A 16,283-nucleotide genomic window follows, 5' to 3' on the forward strand; every position below is an offset into this window, starting at 1 on the left:
TGAAAAGAGTCTCCCCAAGGACACTGATAAAGATGAGGAGCCTTCAGCCCCACCACCATCAGGAGGCGGGACAAGACCGACCCCCTAGCAACACGTCGCTCAGACACAGAATATACCAGGATTGACACATATACGGGAACCAGAAGAGTATATAATCAACTACTTTCGGGAAGTGGCTGTGCGCCGTTGGCGGAGCAAAGACTCCCCGGCCGCCCAGCGCTGTTTTGCTTGCTGCCGCTTGCTTAATAAACTAATTTGATTAATTGGACTGGTTCCTGTCAATTATTGGGCCACAATCTATAACAAATTTGGTGCCGTGACTCGGATAGAGGCAATTTGGCTGTAAACCTCACAGGGGGGCGCCCCGCTGAGTAAGCGGCCCCTGTTGGGGGTTTTTACACCCAAAACCTCTACCGACGAACTCGAAATTCGGCAGCAAGCAAATAAAAGCCGGCAACCCTGTAAACTTTGTGCACGAAGACCCGAACGAAGACTCAGGAGTGAGTAAGTATAGGCCGGTGATCCGTTCGGTTGGGGTTGGGTATCCTGGAGTGTGCCTGTGTGAGACGTCCACTTGAGGACGAAGCAAGTGCGGACCCCTTAGTAGTGCGGTTCCCATCTCCCGCGAGGGACTGGGCCACGAACAGGGGGAAAAGATTGTGTGCGTGTGTGAAGGCACTCCGGAAGATGGGACAGAAGAAAAGCAAGCCTTCTGATCCCATGGGTGGGTCGGTGCCTAAGGTTAGGTTACCCCAGATACCGCCAGACAGTTTGTTAGGATTAATGATTAAATATTGGGATGATTACCCTTCTAGGCAGGGTAAGGATAAAGCAAAAATGATACGTTATTGTATGGAAGTTTGGGGTGGGAAACAAATTAGAAGTGACCACCTGTATTGGCCCGGTTTTGGGTCCTTTGAAGATTGGATATGCCAGGCTTTACATATTTATGTTAATTCTAAGGAACCCTTTAGCCTGGAGGAGAGTGAATATGCACACTTGTGGATAAGGTCAGAGACTAGAGTAAATCTATATCACTTGAGAGAGAAGAAACAGGGGGGTAGGAAAAAAACCAATTTGTAGCTAAATCATGGACGGACATTAGAAAGAAGCTGGAGAAAGTGGAGGATTGGCAGGATAGGGGTTTGGATGAATTGTTAAGGGAAGCCCAGAAAGTGTATGTCCGCAGGGAGGAGGAAATACATAAGAAACAAGCCAGAATGTTGGTAGCTGCAGTCAGAGAAGGGCAAAGGACGTCAACCCCTGGAAAAGGGTTTGAAGCTCGCCAGATAAGACAGGAGACCCGAAAACCTTTAAGAGGGAGAGAATGGGGAACTGTGGTTTGTTTTTATTGTGGAGGAAAAGGGCATGTTAAAAAGGACTGCAGAAAGAGAATGATGGATGAGAAAATGTTCAAAGACTAGGGGTGTCAGGGGCTCTATTTGCTGGGAACCCGAGGAAAAAAAAACAAAAAAAACAAAAAAAAAAAACACGAGAGCCCTTGATAAAACTAAAAGTGGGTCCCCAGCAACAAGAAATTGAGTTCCTAGTGGACTCGGGAGCAGAAAGATCTACCGTTCAAAAATTGCCCCAAGGATGTAAAATATCCTCGGCGACTACACAGGTTATTGGAGCAAAAGGAGAACCTTTTGGAATACCCGTAATAAAGGATGTGTTTTTTGAAACCCATTCTAAGGTAGGGGTGGGGTCCCTGCTACTCATGCCTGAAGCAGACTATAATTTATTGGGCCGAGATTTGATGATTGAATTAGGAATTGGCTTAGAAGTAAAAAATGAAACACTAAAAAAAATTAAACTGTGTCCCTTACGAGTAATAGATGAAGAGAAAATAAATCCTGAAGTCTGGTACACCCCGGAAACAGTAGGTAAGTTAGATATTGAACCCTTTTCAGTAACAATAAGGAACCCAGAAATACCAGTCAGAATAAAACAATACCCCCTTCCTAGAGAAGGGAGGCTAGGTTTGAAACCTGAGATCCAAAGATTACTTGAAAAGGTGTTGCTAGAACCCTGTATGTCTCCTTTTAATACTCCCATCCTGCCTGAAAAAAAAAAAACAAAAAAACAAACAAACGAAAAAAAAAAGCCGGATGGAAAATATAGGTTAGTACATGACTTATGAGAAATTAACCAGAGAACAATAGCTAGATTCCCGGTGGTGGCGAATCCACACACCCTCCTGAGTCAAATAGGGCCCGATAATCAATGGTATAGTGTAATAGATCTGAAGGATGCATTCTGGGCATGCCCTCTCAAAGAAGATTGCCGAGATTACTTTGCTTTTGAATGGGAAGACCCAGATAACCATCGGAAACAATTACGGCGGACGGTATTGCCCCAAGGGTTTACCGAATCTCCGAACTTGTTCGGACAAGCCTTAGAACAAATCCTGAAGGGGTATGAGTTAAGTGAAGGAGTCACACTGGTCCAATCTGTGGATGATTTGCTCCTAGCTGGTGATAGCGAAGAAAAAGTGAGGCAGGAAAGTATTAAGTTACTAAATTTTTTGAGTTTACAAGGATTGAAGGTATCAAAATCAAAACTACAATTTGTTGAGAAAGAAGTAAAATATCTGGGACACAGACTAAGCAAGGGAACTAAGAAATTAGACCCCGAAAGGGTGAATGGCATATTGTCATTACCGGCTCCTAGAACTAAAAGACAGGTTAGGCAATTATTAGGTCTCTTTGGCTATTGCAGGCAATGGATTGAGAACTATAGCAAAAAGGTGAAGTTCCTCTATACCAAATTAACTAAGGATGGATTATTGAAATGGTCGGAGGATGATGATAAACAATTAGAAACACTAAAAACTGATTTAGTAAATGCCCCAGTTTTGAGCCTGCCAGATGTAAAGAAACCATTTTATCTATTTATCAATGTTGATGAAGGGACCGCATTTGGGGTATTAGCACAAGAATGGGCAGGAAGAAAGAAACCTGTGGGATACTTATCTAAACTCCTGGACCCTGTAAGTAGGGGTTGGCCTACCTGCCTTCAAGTGGTAGTAGCCGCAGCCCTTTTGGTAGAGGAAGCCCATAAAATTACCTTTGGAGGAGAATTGAGGGTATTATCACCTCACAACATCAGGGGAATTTTGCAACAAAAAGCTGACAAATGGATAACAGATGCCCCGGCTCCTAAAATATAAAGGCATCCTAATTTCCTCTCCCAAACTGGAACTCGAGGTAACAAGCGTGCAGAATCCAGCACAGTTTTTGTATGGGGAGCCGAGTGACAAAATAAATCATGATTGTCTTTACAACATTGAGGAGCAAACAAAAATCAGACCAGATTTAGATGAGGAAGAACTTGGAGAAGGAGAAAAGCTATTTGTAGATGGATCATCCCGGGTAGTTGAAGGAAAGAGAAAATCAGCATTTGCAATCATTGATGGGAAAACATTTAGTGTAATAGAATCAGGACCTCTGAGTCCTAGTTGGTCTGCACAGGCTTGTGAACTACATGCTGTATTAAGAGCCTTGCAACTTTTAAAAGGTAAAATTGGAACCATATATACGGATTCAAAATATGCCTTTGGCGTAGTGCATACTTTTGGAAAAATTTGGGAAGAAAGGGGTTTAATAAATTCTCAAGGAAAAGGATTAATACACCAGGAATTAATAATCCAGGTCTTACAAGCATTACGAGGACCAGCGGGAATAGCCGTAGTACATTTAAAAGGACACCAAAAAGGATTAAGCCCATTAGTCAGAGGAAACAATCTTGCTGATCAAGAAGCAAAAAGAGCGGCATTAATGGTGATCCAGACTAAAAGAACTCGGGAGGACTGTATAACTTGTGGAAAGGAATCAGACGAATTCCCATGTTATGAGTGTTGGAAGGATTTTGGAATCGATGCAGTCCCTGAAGACTACCCCTGCTGCCGAGAAGATGATACCCCTCGTGGCTCAAAGCAACCGAGTTGACGAGCGAGGCAGAGGAGTACAAAGCTGTGGAGAACAGAACCCAAAGAGTGGGACTGTACAAAGACACTGGGAGGACTGCCTCAGTGTTAACCAAGGGAATCGCACGAAATGCCCCGGGGAGGAGTGATAGCACTGAAAAGGACTGGGTAATTGGAGTGAGTGTTCAAACTAAACTTATTAGCCGGCCGGGTTTCCACCCTTCTCGCCACACTCTAATTTTAATTTTACTAAATCTTGTAGGTGTCTTATTGTTTGCACAGCAAGGGGGGTTGTGTGTTGCTCTGGATGAGGAATGCTGCGTATATGCAGATCACACTGGAGTAGTTAGAGACACCATGACAAAACTACGAGAAGGATTAGAAAAAAGAAAGAAAGAAAGAGAAGCACAGCAAAGTTGGTATGAATCCTGGTTCAATTATTCCCCATGGATGACTACGCTATTGTCTACCATTGCGGGACCTATGCTACTATTAATTTTGGGATTAACATTTGGCCCTTGTATATTGAACAGAGTAATTGAAATTGTAAAGGGCAGACTGGAAGCTGCCCATTTAATGCTTCTCAGGGCTAAATACGAGTCATTAGATCAGGAACCAGCAATAGAAGAAACATTAGCTTTAAGTCACGCTGAACTCCAAAGATTTGATGAACAAAATGGTAAATAAAAAAAAAAAAAAAAGGGGGGGGGGGATTGTAATAAATAGAATCATGTTTGTTAATCAAATCAGGCTTTCTTAAAGGCTGGTGAAAACTTACACTGTTTCGACTCTTCACATACTTAAATCGCAGGCATCCAGCATGCTATCTGGTGCACTTTGACACCTCAAGGCCTAAATCACAGGCATCTGGTGTGCTGTCTGGGGCACTTTGATACCTCAAGGCCTAAATCACAGGCATCTGGTGTGTTTTAACACTTCAAAGGGAAGAGCTAAATTGTGAGATAAGCTGAAAAGAGTCTCCCCAAGGACACTGATAAAGATGAGGAGCCTTCAGCCCCACCACCATCAGGAGGCGGGACAAGACCGACCCCCTAGCAACACGTCGCTCAGACACAGAATATACCAGGATTGACACATATACGGGAACCAGAAGAGTATATAATCAACTACTTTCGGGAAGTGGCTGTGCGCCGTTGGCGGAGCAAAGACTCCCCGGCCGCCCAGCGCTGTTTTGCTTGCTGCCGCTTGCTTAATAAACTAATTTGATTAATCGGACTGGTTCCTGTCAATTATTGGGCCACAATCTATAACACCGGCCACGAGGAACGTCATCACCTACGGCTGCTGCTCCGAGCCCTACCCTGATGTCACCTACACGCTGCTCCTCTGCCGCCGCGCCTCCTTCTACATAGAATCATAGAATCGCTGAGGTTGGAAGGGACCTTTAAGATCATCAAGTCCAACCTTTAACCTACCCTGACAAAAGCCACTTCTAAACATGTCCCTAAGTGCCCCATCTACCCTTTTTTTTAAACACCTCCTGGGATGATGAATCCACCACCTCCCTGGGCAGCCTATTCCAATGTTTAATAACCCTTTCAGTGAAAAAATGTTTCCTAATATCCAATCTAAACCTCCCCTGACATAACTTGAACCCGTTTCCTCTCACCCTATCACTTGTCACCAGGGAGAAGAGGTCAGCCCCCATCTCTCTCCAACCTCCTTTCAGGGAGTTGCAGAGAGCAAGAAGGTCTCCCCTCAGCCTCCTCTTCTCCAGGCTAAACAACCCCAGCTCCCTCAGTCGTTCTTCATAAGGTTTGTCCTCCAGACCCCTCACCAGCTTTGTAGCCCTTCTCTGGACACGCTCCAACACCTCAATGTCCCTCTTGTAGCGAGGGGCCCAAAACTGAACGCAGTACTCGAGGTGGGGCCTCACCAGTGCCGAGTACAGGGGGGTGATCACTTCCCTAGTCCGGCTCACCACGCTATTCCTGATACAGGCTAGGATGCTGTTGGCCTTCTTGGCCACCTGGGCACACTGCTGGCTCCTATTCAACCGGCTGTCAACCAACACCCCCAGGTCCTTTTTTGACGGGCTGCTTTCGAGCCACTCTGCCCCAATCCTGTAGCGCTGCATGGGGTTGTTGTGACCCAAGTGCAGGACCCGGCACTTGGCCTTGTTGAACCTCATACCATTGGTCTCAGCCCATCGGTCCAGCCTGTCCACATCCCTCTGCAGAGCCAACCTCCCCTCAAGCAGATCAACACGCCCGCCCAGCTTAGTGTCATCTGCAAACTTACGGAGGGTGCATTCGATCCCCTCATCCAGATCATTGATAAAGATATTAAAGAGAACCGGCCCCAGCACCGAGCCCTGGGGGACACCACTTGTGACCGGACACCAACTGGATTTAACTCCATTTACCACCACTCTCTGGGCACGGCCATCCAGCCAGTTTTTTACCCAGCGAAGAGTACACCTGTCCAGGCCATGAGCAGCCAGTTTCTCCAGGAGAATGCTGTGGGAAACGGTGTCAAAAGCTTTGCAAAAATCCAAGTAGATAACATCCACAGCTTTTCCCTCATCCACTAAGTGGGTCACCTTATCGTAGAAGGATCTTAGGTTTGATAGGCATGACCTGCCCTTCACAAACCCATGCTGACTGGGCCTGATCACCCTGTTCTCCTGCATGTGCCGTGTAATGGCACTGAGGAGGATCTGTTCCATGACCTTCCCAGGCACCGAGGTCAGACTGACTGGCCTGTAGTTCCCCGGATCCTCCTTCCGACCCTTCTTGTGGATGGGTGTCACATTTGCTAACCTCCAGTCAGCTGGGACCTCCCCGGTTGTCCAGGACTGCTCATAAATGATGCAAAGTGGCCTGGCAAGCACTTCCGCCAGCTCTTTCAATACCCTTGGGTGGATCCCATCCGGCCCCATAGATTTGTGCAGCTCCAGGTGCTGAAGCAGGTCCCTCACCGTTTCCCTTTGGATTACAGGGGCTTCATTCTGCTCCCCATCCCTGTCTTCTAGCTCAGGGGTCTGGGTACTCAGGGAACAACTGGTCCTACTGCTGAAGACTGAGGCAAAGACTGCATTAAGTACCTCAGCTTTTTCCTCATCCTTGGTCACTATGTTCACATCTTCAGCCTGCTCCTGCCCTGCATCATGGTCTCCTTCCTGGCACCCCTTGGCTTCTACCTGCCGGCCGACTCCGGGGAGAAGGTCTCACTGGGGGTGACAGTGCTGCTGGCCCTCACCGTCTTCCAGCTGCTGGTGGCGGAGAGCATGCAGCCCTCGGAGAGCGTCCCGCTCATTGGTGAGCCTTGATGGCACCCAGGACCCTCCCATGGGACCAGGGCGTCTGCACCGGGGTGGTGGGCACCCCCCCATGCCAGGGAGGGTTTTGATGGGGGGAGGTGGGCACAGGTCTCTCCCCACCCCGCTGCGGCATCACCACCCATTACCCACGCAGGGAAGTACTACATCGCCACCATGACCATGATCACGGCCTCCACCGCGCTGACCATCTTCATCATGAACGTCCACCACTGCGGCCCGGGGGCCCGGCCCGTGCCCCCCTGGGCCAGGTGGCTCATCCTCCACCACATGGCCTGGCTCTGCTGTGTCTACGAGGTGGGCGAGAGCTGCAAGAGCCCCCGGCGGGTGCCAGGCAGGCGGGCGGGCAGGGAGGACACTGGGGGGCCGGGGGAGAGCCCCATGGAGGGGGAGGTGGGTGCCGAGGCAGAGGGCTGTCCCCGGGACTGCTGCCAGTGCCACCACGATGGCCTGCTGAGGAACGTGGGCTACGTCGCCGGCTGCTGCCGGCATCACCAAGCCTCCCAGTGCCGGACCGGCGAGTGGAAGAAGGTGGCCAAGGTGATGGACCGCTTCTTCATGTGGGTCTTCTTCCTCATGGTCTTCCTCATGAGTGTGCTGGTCCTGGGCAATGCTGCCTGATGGCCCTGTGGACTCACTGCCCCCAGGGACAGTGGTGGCCACGGGTGCCCCATGAGGGTGGCTCGTCCTGAGCCCCCCTTGGCCCTTCATGGACCTGCAGGGTGGAAGATCCACCAGCGCCAGGGAAGAGGAGCCTGAGAGCGGGAACCTGACTCGGCCGGGGCTGCCAAAGCTGCAGGGTTGAGGGGTCACGGCCCCCCGAGCAGTTGTCTGGGTTGTGACGTAAAGAAATATAGATATAGAATCACAGAACCACAGAATGGTTTGGGTGGGAAGGGACCTTAAAGATCATCTCATTCCACCCCCCTGCCCTGGGCAGGGACACCCACCAGCCCAGCTTGCTCCAAGCCCCGGCCAACCTGGCCTTGAACCCCTCCAGGGATGGGGCAGCCACAGCTTCTCTGGGCAACCTGGGCCAGGGGCTCACCACCCTCACAGCCAAGAATTTCTGCCTCAGACCTCAGCTCAATCTCTCCTCTTGCAGTGGAAACCCCTTCCCCCTCGTCCCATGGCTCCCCTCCCTCATCCAGAGTCCCTCCCCAGCTCTGAGGCTCTGAGGCTGGACAGGCAGGGGTGGCATGGCATGTGGGAGAACAGGGGCAGGTACCTAGAGAACTTCTCGCCTCCAATGCTCTGGGACTTCACCCCTGAACAATTACAGGACCCTGAGAGAGGAGTAGAATATCTGCAGGGGAAATACTGGGGCTCTTCTAGAGAGGCACAACTCACCGCACTGTGCTGGGCCCTGGCCACTATCTACCAGGCACTGCTCAGTGTTATGCAGCACCCTCAGGGGAAAGAGATGGAGACCAGACCGACAGCACCAGTATAGGTTAGGGGCGGACATGCTGGGAAGCAGCTCTGAGGAGAAGGACCTGGGGGTCCTAGTAGACAGCAAACTATCCATGAGCCAGCAGTGTGCCCTTGTCGCCAAGAAGGCCAATGGCATCCTGGGCTGCATATTGAAGACTGTGGCCAGTAGGTCGAGGGAGGTCATTCTCCCCCTCTACTCTGCACTGGGGAGGCCACAACTGGAGTATTGTGTCCAGTTTTGGGCTCCCCAGTTCAAGAGGGACAGGGAACTACCGGAGCGAGTCCAGCGAAGGGCAACCAAGATGATTATGGGACTGGAGCATCTCCCTTACGAGGAAAGGCTGAAAGAGCTGGGACTCTTTAGCCTGGAGAAGAGAAGGTTGAGGGGGGACCTGATTAATGTTTACAAGTACCTAAAGGGTGGGTTTAAGGAGGACGGAGCCAGGCTCTTTTCAGTGGTTCCCAGTGACAGGACAAGGGGCAATGGGCACAAGCTAGAACATAGGAAGTTCCGTTCAAATACACGGAAAAACTTCTTCACGGTGAGGGTGACAGAGCACTGGAACAGGCTGCCCAGGGAGGTTGTGGAGTCCCCTTCTCTGGAGATTTTCAAGACCCGCCTGGATGCAGCCCTGAGGGATGTGCTTTAGGCAATCCTGCTCTAGCAGGGGAGTTGGACTAGATGATCTCTAGAGGTCCCTTCCAACTCTGAAGATTCCGTGATTCCGTGACAGACACTGCGGCTACTGCAAGCCCTGTGGCAGACACTGACGCTGAACCAGGGAACCAACCCGTGCCAGTATCAGTTGCCCCCATACAGAAGAAGTACACGAAGAAATCAGTTCGCTTAGTAAGACATGATGATGAACCAGGGCCATCATGAGAAGAGGAGGAAGGGGCAGAACCAGAGATAATTACCTGATCCCTATCCTTGAGTGAGCCGTGGGATATGCGAGAAGATTTTAGCCCACTTTCAGGCGAGCACATTGTCACCTGGCTGCTTCGGTGTTGGGATAACGGGGCCAGTAGCCTGGAATTAGAGGGTAGGGAAGCCAGGCAGCTGGGATCCCTGTCTAGGGAAGGCGGCATTGACAAGGCAATTGGAAAGAAGACCCAAGCCCTCAGCCTCTGGCAACGACTCCTGTCAGGCGTGAGGGAGAGGTACCCCTTCAGTGAAGATGTTGTATGTCAGCCAAGCAAGAGGACTACCATGGAAAGAGGTATCCAGTACCTGAGAGAATTAGCCGTGCGGGAGATGATTTATTATGACTTGGACAATGCAGACTTACCCACAGACCCTGATGAGGTGCAATGCACAAGGCCCATGTGGCGGAAGTTTGTACGAAGCGCACCATCGTCATATGCCAACTCACTGGCAGTAACGGAATGGAAAGGCGAAGAGGGACCAACGGTGGATGAGGTGGCTGGCCGGCTCCGGCGATATGAAGAAAGTCTCTCTTCCCGCCTTGTCCCAGCTGTGGAGAAACTGTCCCGAAAGGTCCAGCAACTTGAAGAGAATATGTCCTACTCCCCACCTATACGGGCCAGCATCTCAGGTACACACCACGAGGCACCCTGTGGTTCTTCTACCTGCGTGACCACGGGGAGGACATGAGGAAGTGGGATGGACAACCTACTTGGATCCTGCGGACACGGGTACAGGAGTTGCAAGGAAGGACAACCACAAAAGGGGATCCCTCCAGGAAAAGTGCCGCCCCACTTTCCAGCGGGCAGTTCCCCAGACAGAGCAGAAGGCCTGATCTTGCTTCTGATCCTCTTGAAGGAACTTCCAAGTCATTTCTGCAAGAAGTGAGTGAGTAACGGATACTATGACTGGTATTAGAGGGGCCCTGCCTCCGGCCAGGTGGAAGAAAGGGACAACCGGGTTTATTGGACGGTGTGGGCTCGATGGCCTGGCACATCAGACCCTCAGGAGTATAAGGCTCTAGCGGACACAGGTGCACAGTGCACTCTAATACCATCAAGCTATAGAGGATCAGAACCCATTTGTATTTCTGGGGTCACAGGGGGATCCCAAGAGTTGACTGTACTGGAGGCGGAAGTAAGCCTAACTGGGAATCATAGAATCAGAGACTCTTCATGGCTAGAAAGGACCTTTGAGATCATCGAGTCCAACCATACACGCACCAAAAAAACCCAAAACCAAAACCAAACAACCAAAAAACCCACAAACAAACAACCTGCAATTTCTGCCACTAGAGCATGCCCTGAAGTGCCACATCTAGATGTTTCTTAAACACCTCTAGGGATGGTGACTCCACCACCTCCCTGGGCAGGTCATTCCAGTGCCTGACCACTCTTTCAGTGAAGTAATTCTTCCTACTATCTAATCTAAACCTCCCCTGCCGCAGCTTCAGACCATTTCCTCTGGTCCTGTCATTATTCACCTGGGAGAAGAGGCCAACACCCACCTCTCTCCAACCTCCTTTCAGGGACTTGTGGAGGGCAATGAGGTCTCCCCTCAGCCTCCTCTTCTCCAAACTAAAAATGCCCAGCTCCCTCAGCCTCTCCTCATAGGACTTGGTCTCCAGACCCCTCACCAGCCTGGTAGCTCTCCTCTGGACACGCTCCAGCACTTCAAGGTCCCTCTTGTACAGAGGGGCCCAGAACTGAACACAGCACTCCAGGTGAGGCCTCACCAGTGCCGAGTACAGAGGAACGATCCCTTCCCTACTCCTGCTGGCCACCCTATTCCTCATACAAGCCAGAATGCTGTTGGCCTTCTTGGCCACCTGGGCACACTGCTGGCTCATGGTAAGCTGGCCGGCCACCAGCACCCCCAGGTCCTTTTCTGCGGGGCAGCTTTCCAGCCACTCTTCCCCAAGCCCCTGGCGTTGCTTGGGGTTGTTGTGACCGAAATGCAGGACCCGGCCCTTGGCCTTATTAAACCTCATCCAATTGGCCTTGGCCCATCCATCCAGCCTGTCCAGGGCCCTCTGTAGAGCCTTCCTTCCCTCAAGCAGATCAACACTCCCACCTAGCTTGGTGTCATCTGCAAACCTACCGAGGGTGCACTCAATCCCCTCATCCAGATCATTGATAAAGATTTTAAACAAAACTGGCCCCAAAACTGAGCCCTGAGGGACACCACTGGTGACCGGCCGCCAAGAGGATTTCACCCCACTAATCACAACTCTCTGGGCACGGCCATCCAGCCAGTTTTTAACCCAGCAAAGAGTACACTTGTCTATGCCAGGATTCGCCAGCTTCTCCAGGAGAATGCTGTGGGGGACGGTGTCAAAGGCCTTACCAAAGTCCAGAGAGACAACGTCCACAGCCTTCCCCGCATCCAGCAGGCGGCTCACATGGTCATAGAAAGAGATCAGGTTGGTTAAGCAGGACCTCCCTTTCCTAAACCCATGCTGGCTGGCCCTGATTCCATGGCTGCCCTGCACTTGCCGTGAGAGCTCACTCAAGATGATCCTCTCCACGATCTTCCCTGGTACCGACGTCGGGCTCACAGGCCTGTGGTTCCCCGGATCCTCCTTCCGAACCCTTCTTGTAGATGGGAAAGAAACACATTCCAAAGGCTGCAGATCGTTTATGCTGACATGCCTCCTGTGGAAGGTGTTAAGCACCTGCTGGTAATCATGGATCCACCCTCAGGAGGAGTAGAAGCTTTTCCTACCAGGAAAGCTGATCCCCCAGGAGTGGTCAAAGCACTTTTGTGGGAAATCATTCCCAGATACTGACTGAAATGAAACCAGACGGTCAGACAGGGGTTTCATTTTTCAGCAGGAATACTGAATAATATCTATAAAAGTTCAGCCTGGAGAAGAGAAGGCTCTGCGGAGACCTTCCAGCCCCTTCCAGTCCATCAGGGGGCTCAAGGAAAGCTGGGGAGGGACTCTGGATGAGGGAGGGGAGCCATGGGACGAGGGGGAAGGGGTTTCCACTGCAAGAGGGGAGATTGAGCTGAGATCTTGGGCAGAAATTCTTGGCTGTGAGGGCGGTGAGCCCCTGGCCCAGGTTGCCCAGAGAAGCTGTGGCTGCCCCATCCCTGGAGGGGATCAAGGCCAGGTTGGACGGGGCTTGGAGCAAGCTGGGCTGGTGGGAGGTGTCCCTGCCCAGGGCAGGGGGTGGCACTGGGTGGCCTTTAAGGTCCATTCCTACCCAAACCATGCCCGGAAGGGGTGGGGCCCTTCTCCTTCTCCTTTTCCCCTTCTCCTTCTCCCTCCCTTCTTGTTATGGTTTGAGAAACCCACCACAATTTCTTGTCCTTTAGACAATTACTCTCTCACCCGATGACCCCTCCCCACCCGGGAAGGGGAATTGGGGAAAAACAAGGAAACAGGAGGGTTGCAATAGAAATAGATTTACTAGGATAAAACTAAAGAATTAACCTTAATAATGCTAAAGAAGCAGTGTCGATCCCGATATCAATATAAAATACCCAAGGACTACACCCAGCCCATTCCATCAGCAGGAAGCCGTGCACTCCCAGCAGGGGACAGCCAATGGGGGACACTGCGAGCGCTGCAGCTTCACGAGGAAGGGAAGGGCTCAGGGCTCCGAGACTACGGCAAGGAGTTCTCTGGACCACCGCCATCAAGGGAGAGTCGAACTACACAGCAGACTTTATAATTTATATTGAACGTGATGTTCATGCTATGAAATAGTCCTGTTGGCAGCTTGGGGCAAGTACCCTCCTTCTCTTGCTCTTCCTCATCCCCTGCTGAGTGTCACCAAGGGGGGCTTTGACTGCCCCACGATGTCAAAAAGGGGGGATGTGCCCCCCTGCCACACTACAAAAGAGGGACGCGGTCCCCACTGGAGCCGTCAGCGGATGCTGGGCACCGCAGTCTGGCATTGTCTGGGCAGACTGCAGCCTCGGCCTCTGACACCCCAGCAGTCTTGCGGGTCCCGTCACTGGGGACCCAGGAGGACACTGGGGAGCCGCATCGCGGTTCTGTGCTGGTGACTCGGAGCACCGCAGCCACACCAGAGTCGGTGCCATGGGGCGCTCTGACGCCGTGTCTCCCCTAGGCCATCTCCTCCTGATTGTGATGGGGCTCAGCATATTCTCATCTGTGCTGCAGAGCAAGCGGCTTCACGTAGGTGACTGTTGCACCACACTGTGCTGCACCACACTGTGCTGCGGCGTGGGGTGGCGAGGAATGGCGTGGGGTGGTGTGGGGTGCCGTGGGGGGCTGTGGTGTAGGACTGGGAGGTGCTCCCGTCTCACCCAGCTCCTCGGAACCTTGCAGAAGTGGTTTAAGAAGAAGAAGAAGAAGAAGAAGAAGCGTCGGACAAGGAAGACAAGAGCCCGGACAGAGAAGCAGAGCGGTGAGTGGCCCCAGCACCGAGCACCCTGCAAACGGCCTACACCCCACGGCAGCCCTGAGCCGGGGCTGTGCCGGCAGCTGCTGGCCGCTCACTCTGTCTCCTCCCTCCACAGCTTCTCAGCCAGTGGATAGAGGAGTTAGGAAATCCCGGCCCAAGCAGGAGAAGTGGTGAGTGTGGGGGAGACCCCAGATGCTGCCCCAGACCCTCACCCCGTGCCCTGCCCCTGCCTGCGCTGGGCAGCCCTGCCCACCGGCCAAGGAGGGGTGCTGCCCGCGGGTCCCGCTGGGCTCCGGGGTGCAGCGGGGTCTCTTTCTCCTCCTCTGCAGGGCGAGTGCGGAGGCCTTGAACAGGAAGCCCCTCTCCCCACGGGCCCCGCTGGCCACCATGGACTCTCTGACAGACAGAGGCTCCTCTTCCTTCAGCTCCCTCTACTCCTTCTCAGAGCCCTGGCCTGGTGCAATGGCGGAGCTGGCAGCGCTCAACCACTCAGGACCCCGCCATCCCCCCAGGGCTGTGAAGGGGAGGGTGGAGGAGCCAGGGCCAGCCCTCTGCCAGGAGTCCCCACTGGAACTGCCAACAAGGACTAAGCAAGAGTGGTCCCCAGGAAAGCAGGGACAGGGCGCAGAGCCCTGTGCACACACAGCCTTCACCCTGCAGCCCCCCAGCCATGGCCACGGACCAAGGGCAGCTGATCATGGGGCTCCTCCACTCTTTTGAGTCCACCCAGGAGATGGCCAGGCAGTGCTGTGAGATGCTGAAGGTGCTGCAGGCCCGTTGGCAAGGGCGGGAGCCTGTGACCAGAACCTCCCCGGGGAGCCCTTCCATCCATGGTGGTGCAGGAGCAGCTGGGGGCCACAGTGAAGTCCCAGCACGTGGGAGCAAAGCAGCCGTGGGTGGCTGCAAACACGGATAAGGCTGAGGATGGGGACATGGACAAGGAGAAGGACACGGGACCAGACACAAGTGTGAAGGAGAAGGAAATGAGCAGCCCTGTGGAGCTCGGCAGGGGGAGCCTGGCAGAAGTGAAGAGAAACAGCAAGATGGGGCCGGGCGAGAACAACTCCATGGGGCCAAGCACCAGCAGCCCCCCAGGCTCAGGCAGGAGCACCCCCATGGATGTGGAAGGGAGGACGGACAGGGCGCAGAGCCCCGTGAACGTGCAGCTGCCCCCCAGCCGCCCCCCAGCCAAGGCCACAGACGAGAGGGAGCTCTACTTGGAGCTCTTGGACGCTTTCAAGACCTTGGAGGAGGAGGGGCAGCACCACAGCGAGCCCGTGGACAGGGAGTGTGACCAGGCGTCCCCAGGGCTGTGCCCGCTAGGACGGTGCCTGTGTCACTGCTGCACCCGGCTCTGCCACCGCCTGAAGGACTGGTGGAGACGCTGCTGCCGGCCGCGCCGCATCTGCTTCAGCAATTTCCCCTAATGGCTGGGAAATGTGGGTCCAGGAACACACATCCTCCGTGACACCAAAGGGCTCTGACATGGGCACCACTTAATTTACATCTGCTCTAGACGTTTGTGTTTTGCCAAAAGGGAGCAGAACCATGAGTGCAGGCTGACGCAGGCTACAGCTCTGCAAGCAAACAGGGTGCACGGACTCCTCTCCTCATGAGCAGATTGCCCTGCAAAAGGGTGGGGTTCAGAAAAATCGGAAAGGATAAGAAAGTTGTCAGTTACTAGAACAAGCCTAAAGCTTTTTCACAAAATTGAGGTTTTCCTGCCTGAAAAGCTCTTTTTGCTCACAGCTGACATCCCAGCACCAGTATTTTGGGCGTTTCAGCTTTTTATGAGGGCAACCTGACATCAGCCTGACAGTGAAGACTGGCATAACGGGCATCGCAACTGGACAAGGACAACGACCTCAACCAGGCTAGAGTGGAACACCGCAGTGGCTCGCTTATGAAAATGACCCTCTGGCCATAACACTGAAGTGGTCAGGAATTCCTCCTGCTGAGCGCTGCTATGCAGAAGGCCTGGAGGATCACTTTGCTTAGCTTTGTGATACCGCGGTGAGATGTCACTCTGGGTTCCCGTACCTGCAGAACACACCAGGAGGCTGGGAGGAGGTTGGTGAGGGTGCGTCTCATTCTCCAGCCTGGGTCTCTGAAACTGTAGCTCCGCAGACTCTTATGCTGCTGACTGGCATCTCCGCTAGCAGGATCCTGGCTAGGTGATCGTGCTTCGTGACTCTTTCAAAGAAGAGGTTCACGCGCAGTTTTGGGGCTCTCTTGGCCAAGTTGGCCCACGACGTTCCCCTGACCACTTGCCCATGAGGGTCGTGGATATGACATTGGATATTCAAGGTGCACAGG

The 16,283-nt window shown here is 52.7% G+C and overlaps 1 protein-coding gene across 1 annotated transcript in view; it reads left to right on the forward strand.

Moving 5' to 3' along the window:
• Window positions 1-7,850, forward strand: part of LOC128901301 (neuronal acetylcholine receptor subunit alpha-10-like) — a 48,546-nt gene extending 40,696 nt beyond the window's left edge. The window contains exons 4-6 of the mRNA XM_054183205.1: window positions 5,202-5,297; window positions 7,032-7,209; window positions 7,366-7,850. Of these exons, the coding sequence (XP_054039180.1) occupies window positions 5,202-5,297; window positions 7,032-7,209; window positions 7,366-7,850 (759 nt within the window). The remainder of the gene's footprint in view (window positions 1-5,201; window positions 5,298-7,031; window positions 7,210-7,365) is intronic.
• Window positions 7,851-16,283: the final 8,433 nt, after the last annotated feature.

Source organism: Rissa tridactyla, chromosome 1 (assembly GCF_028500815.1).
Source record: "Rissa tridactyla isolate bRisTri1 chromosome 1, bRisTri1.patW.cur.20221130, whole genome shotgun sequence".
In the NCBI taxonomy this organism is placed as follows: Eukaryota; Metazoa; Chordata; class Aves; order Charadriiformes; family Laridae; genus Rissa; species Rissa tridactyla.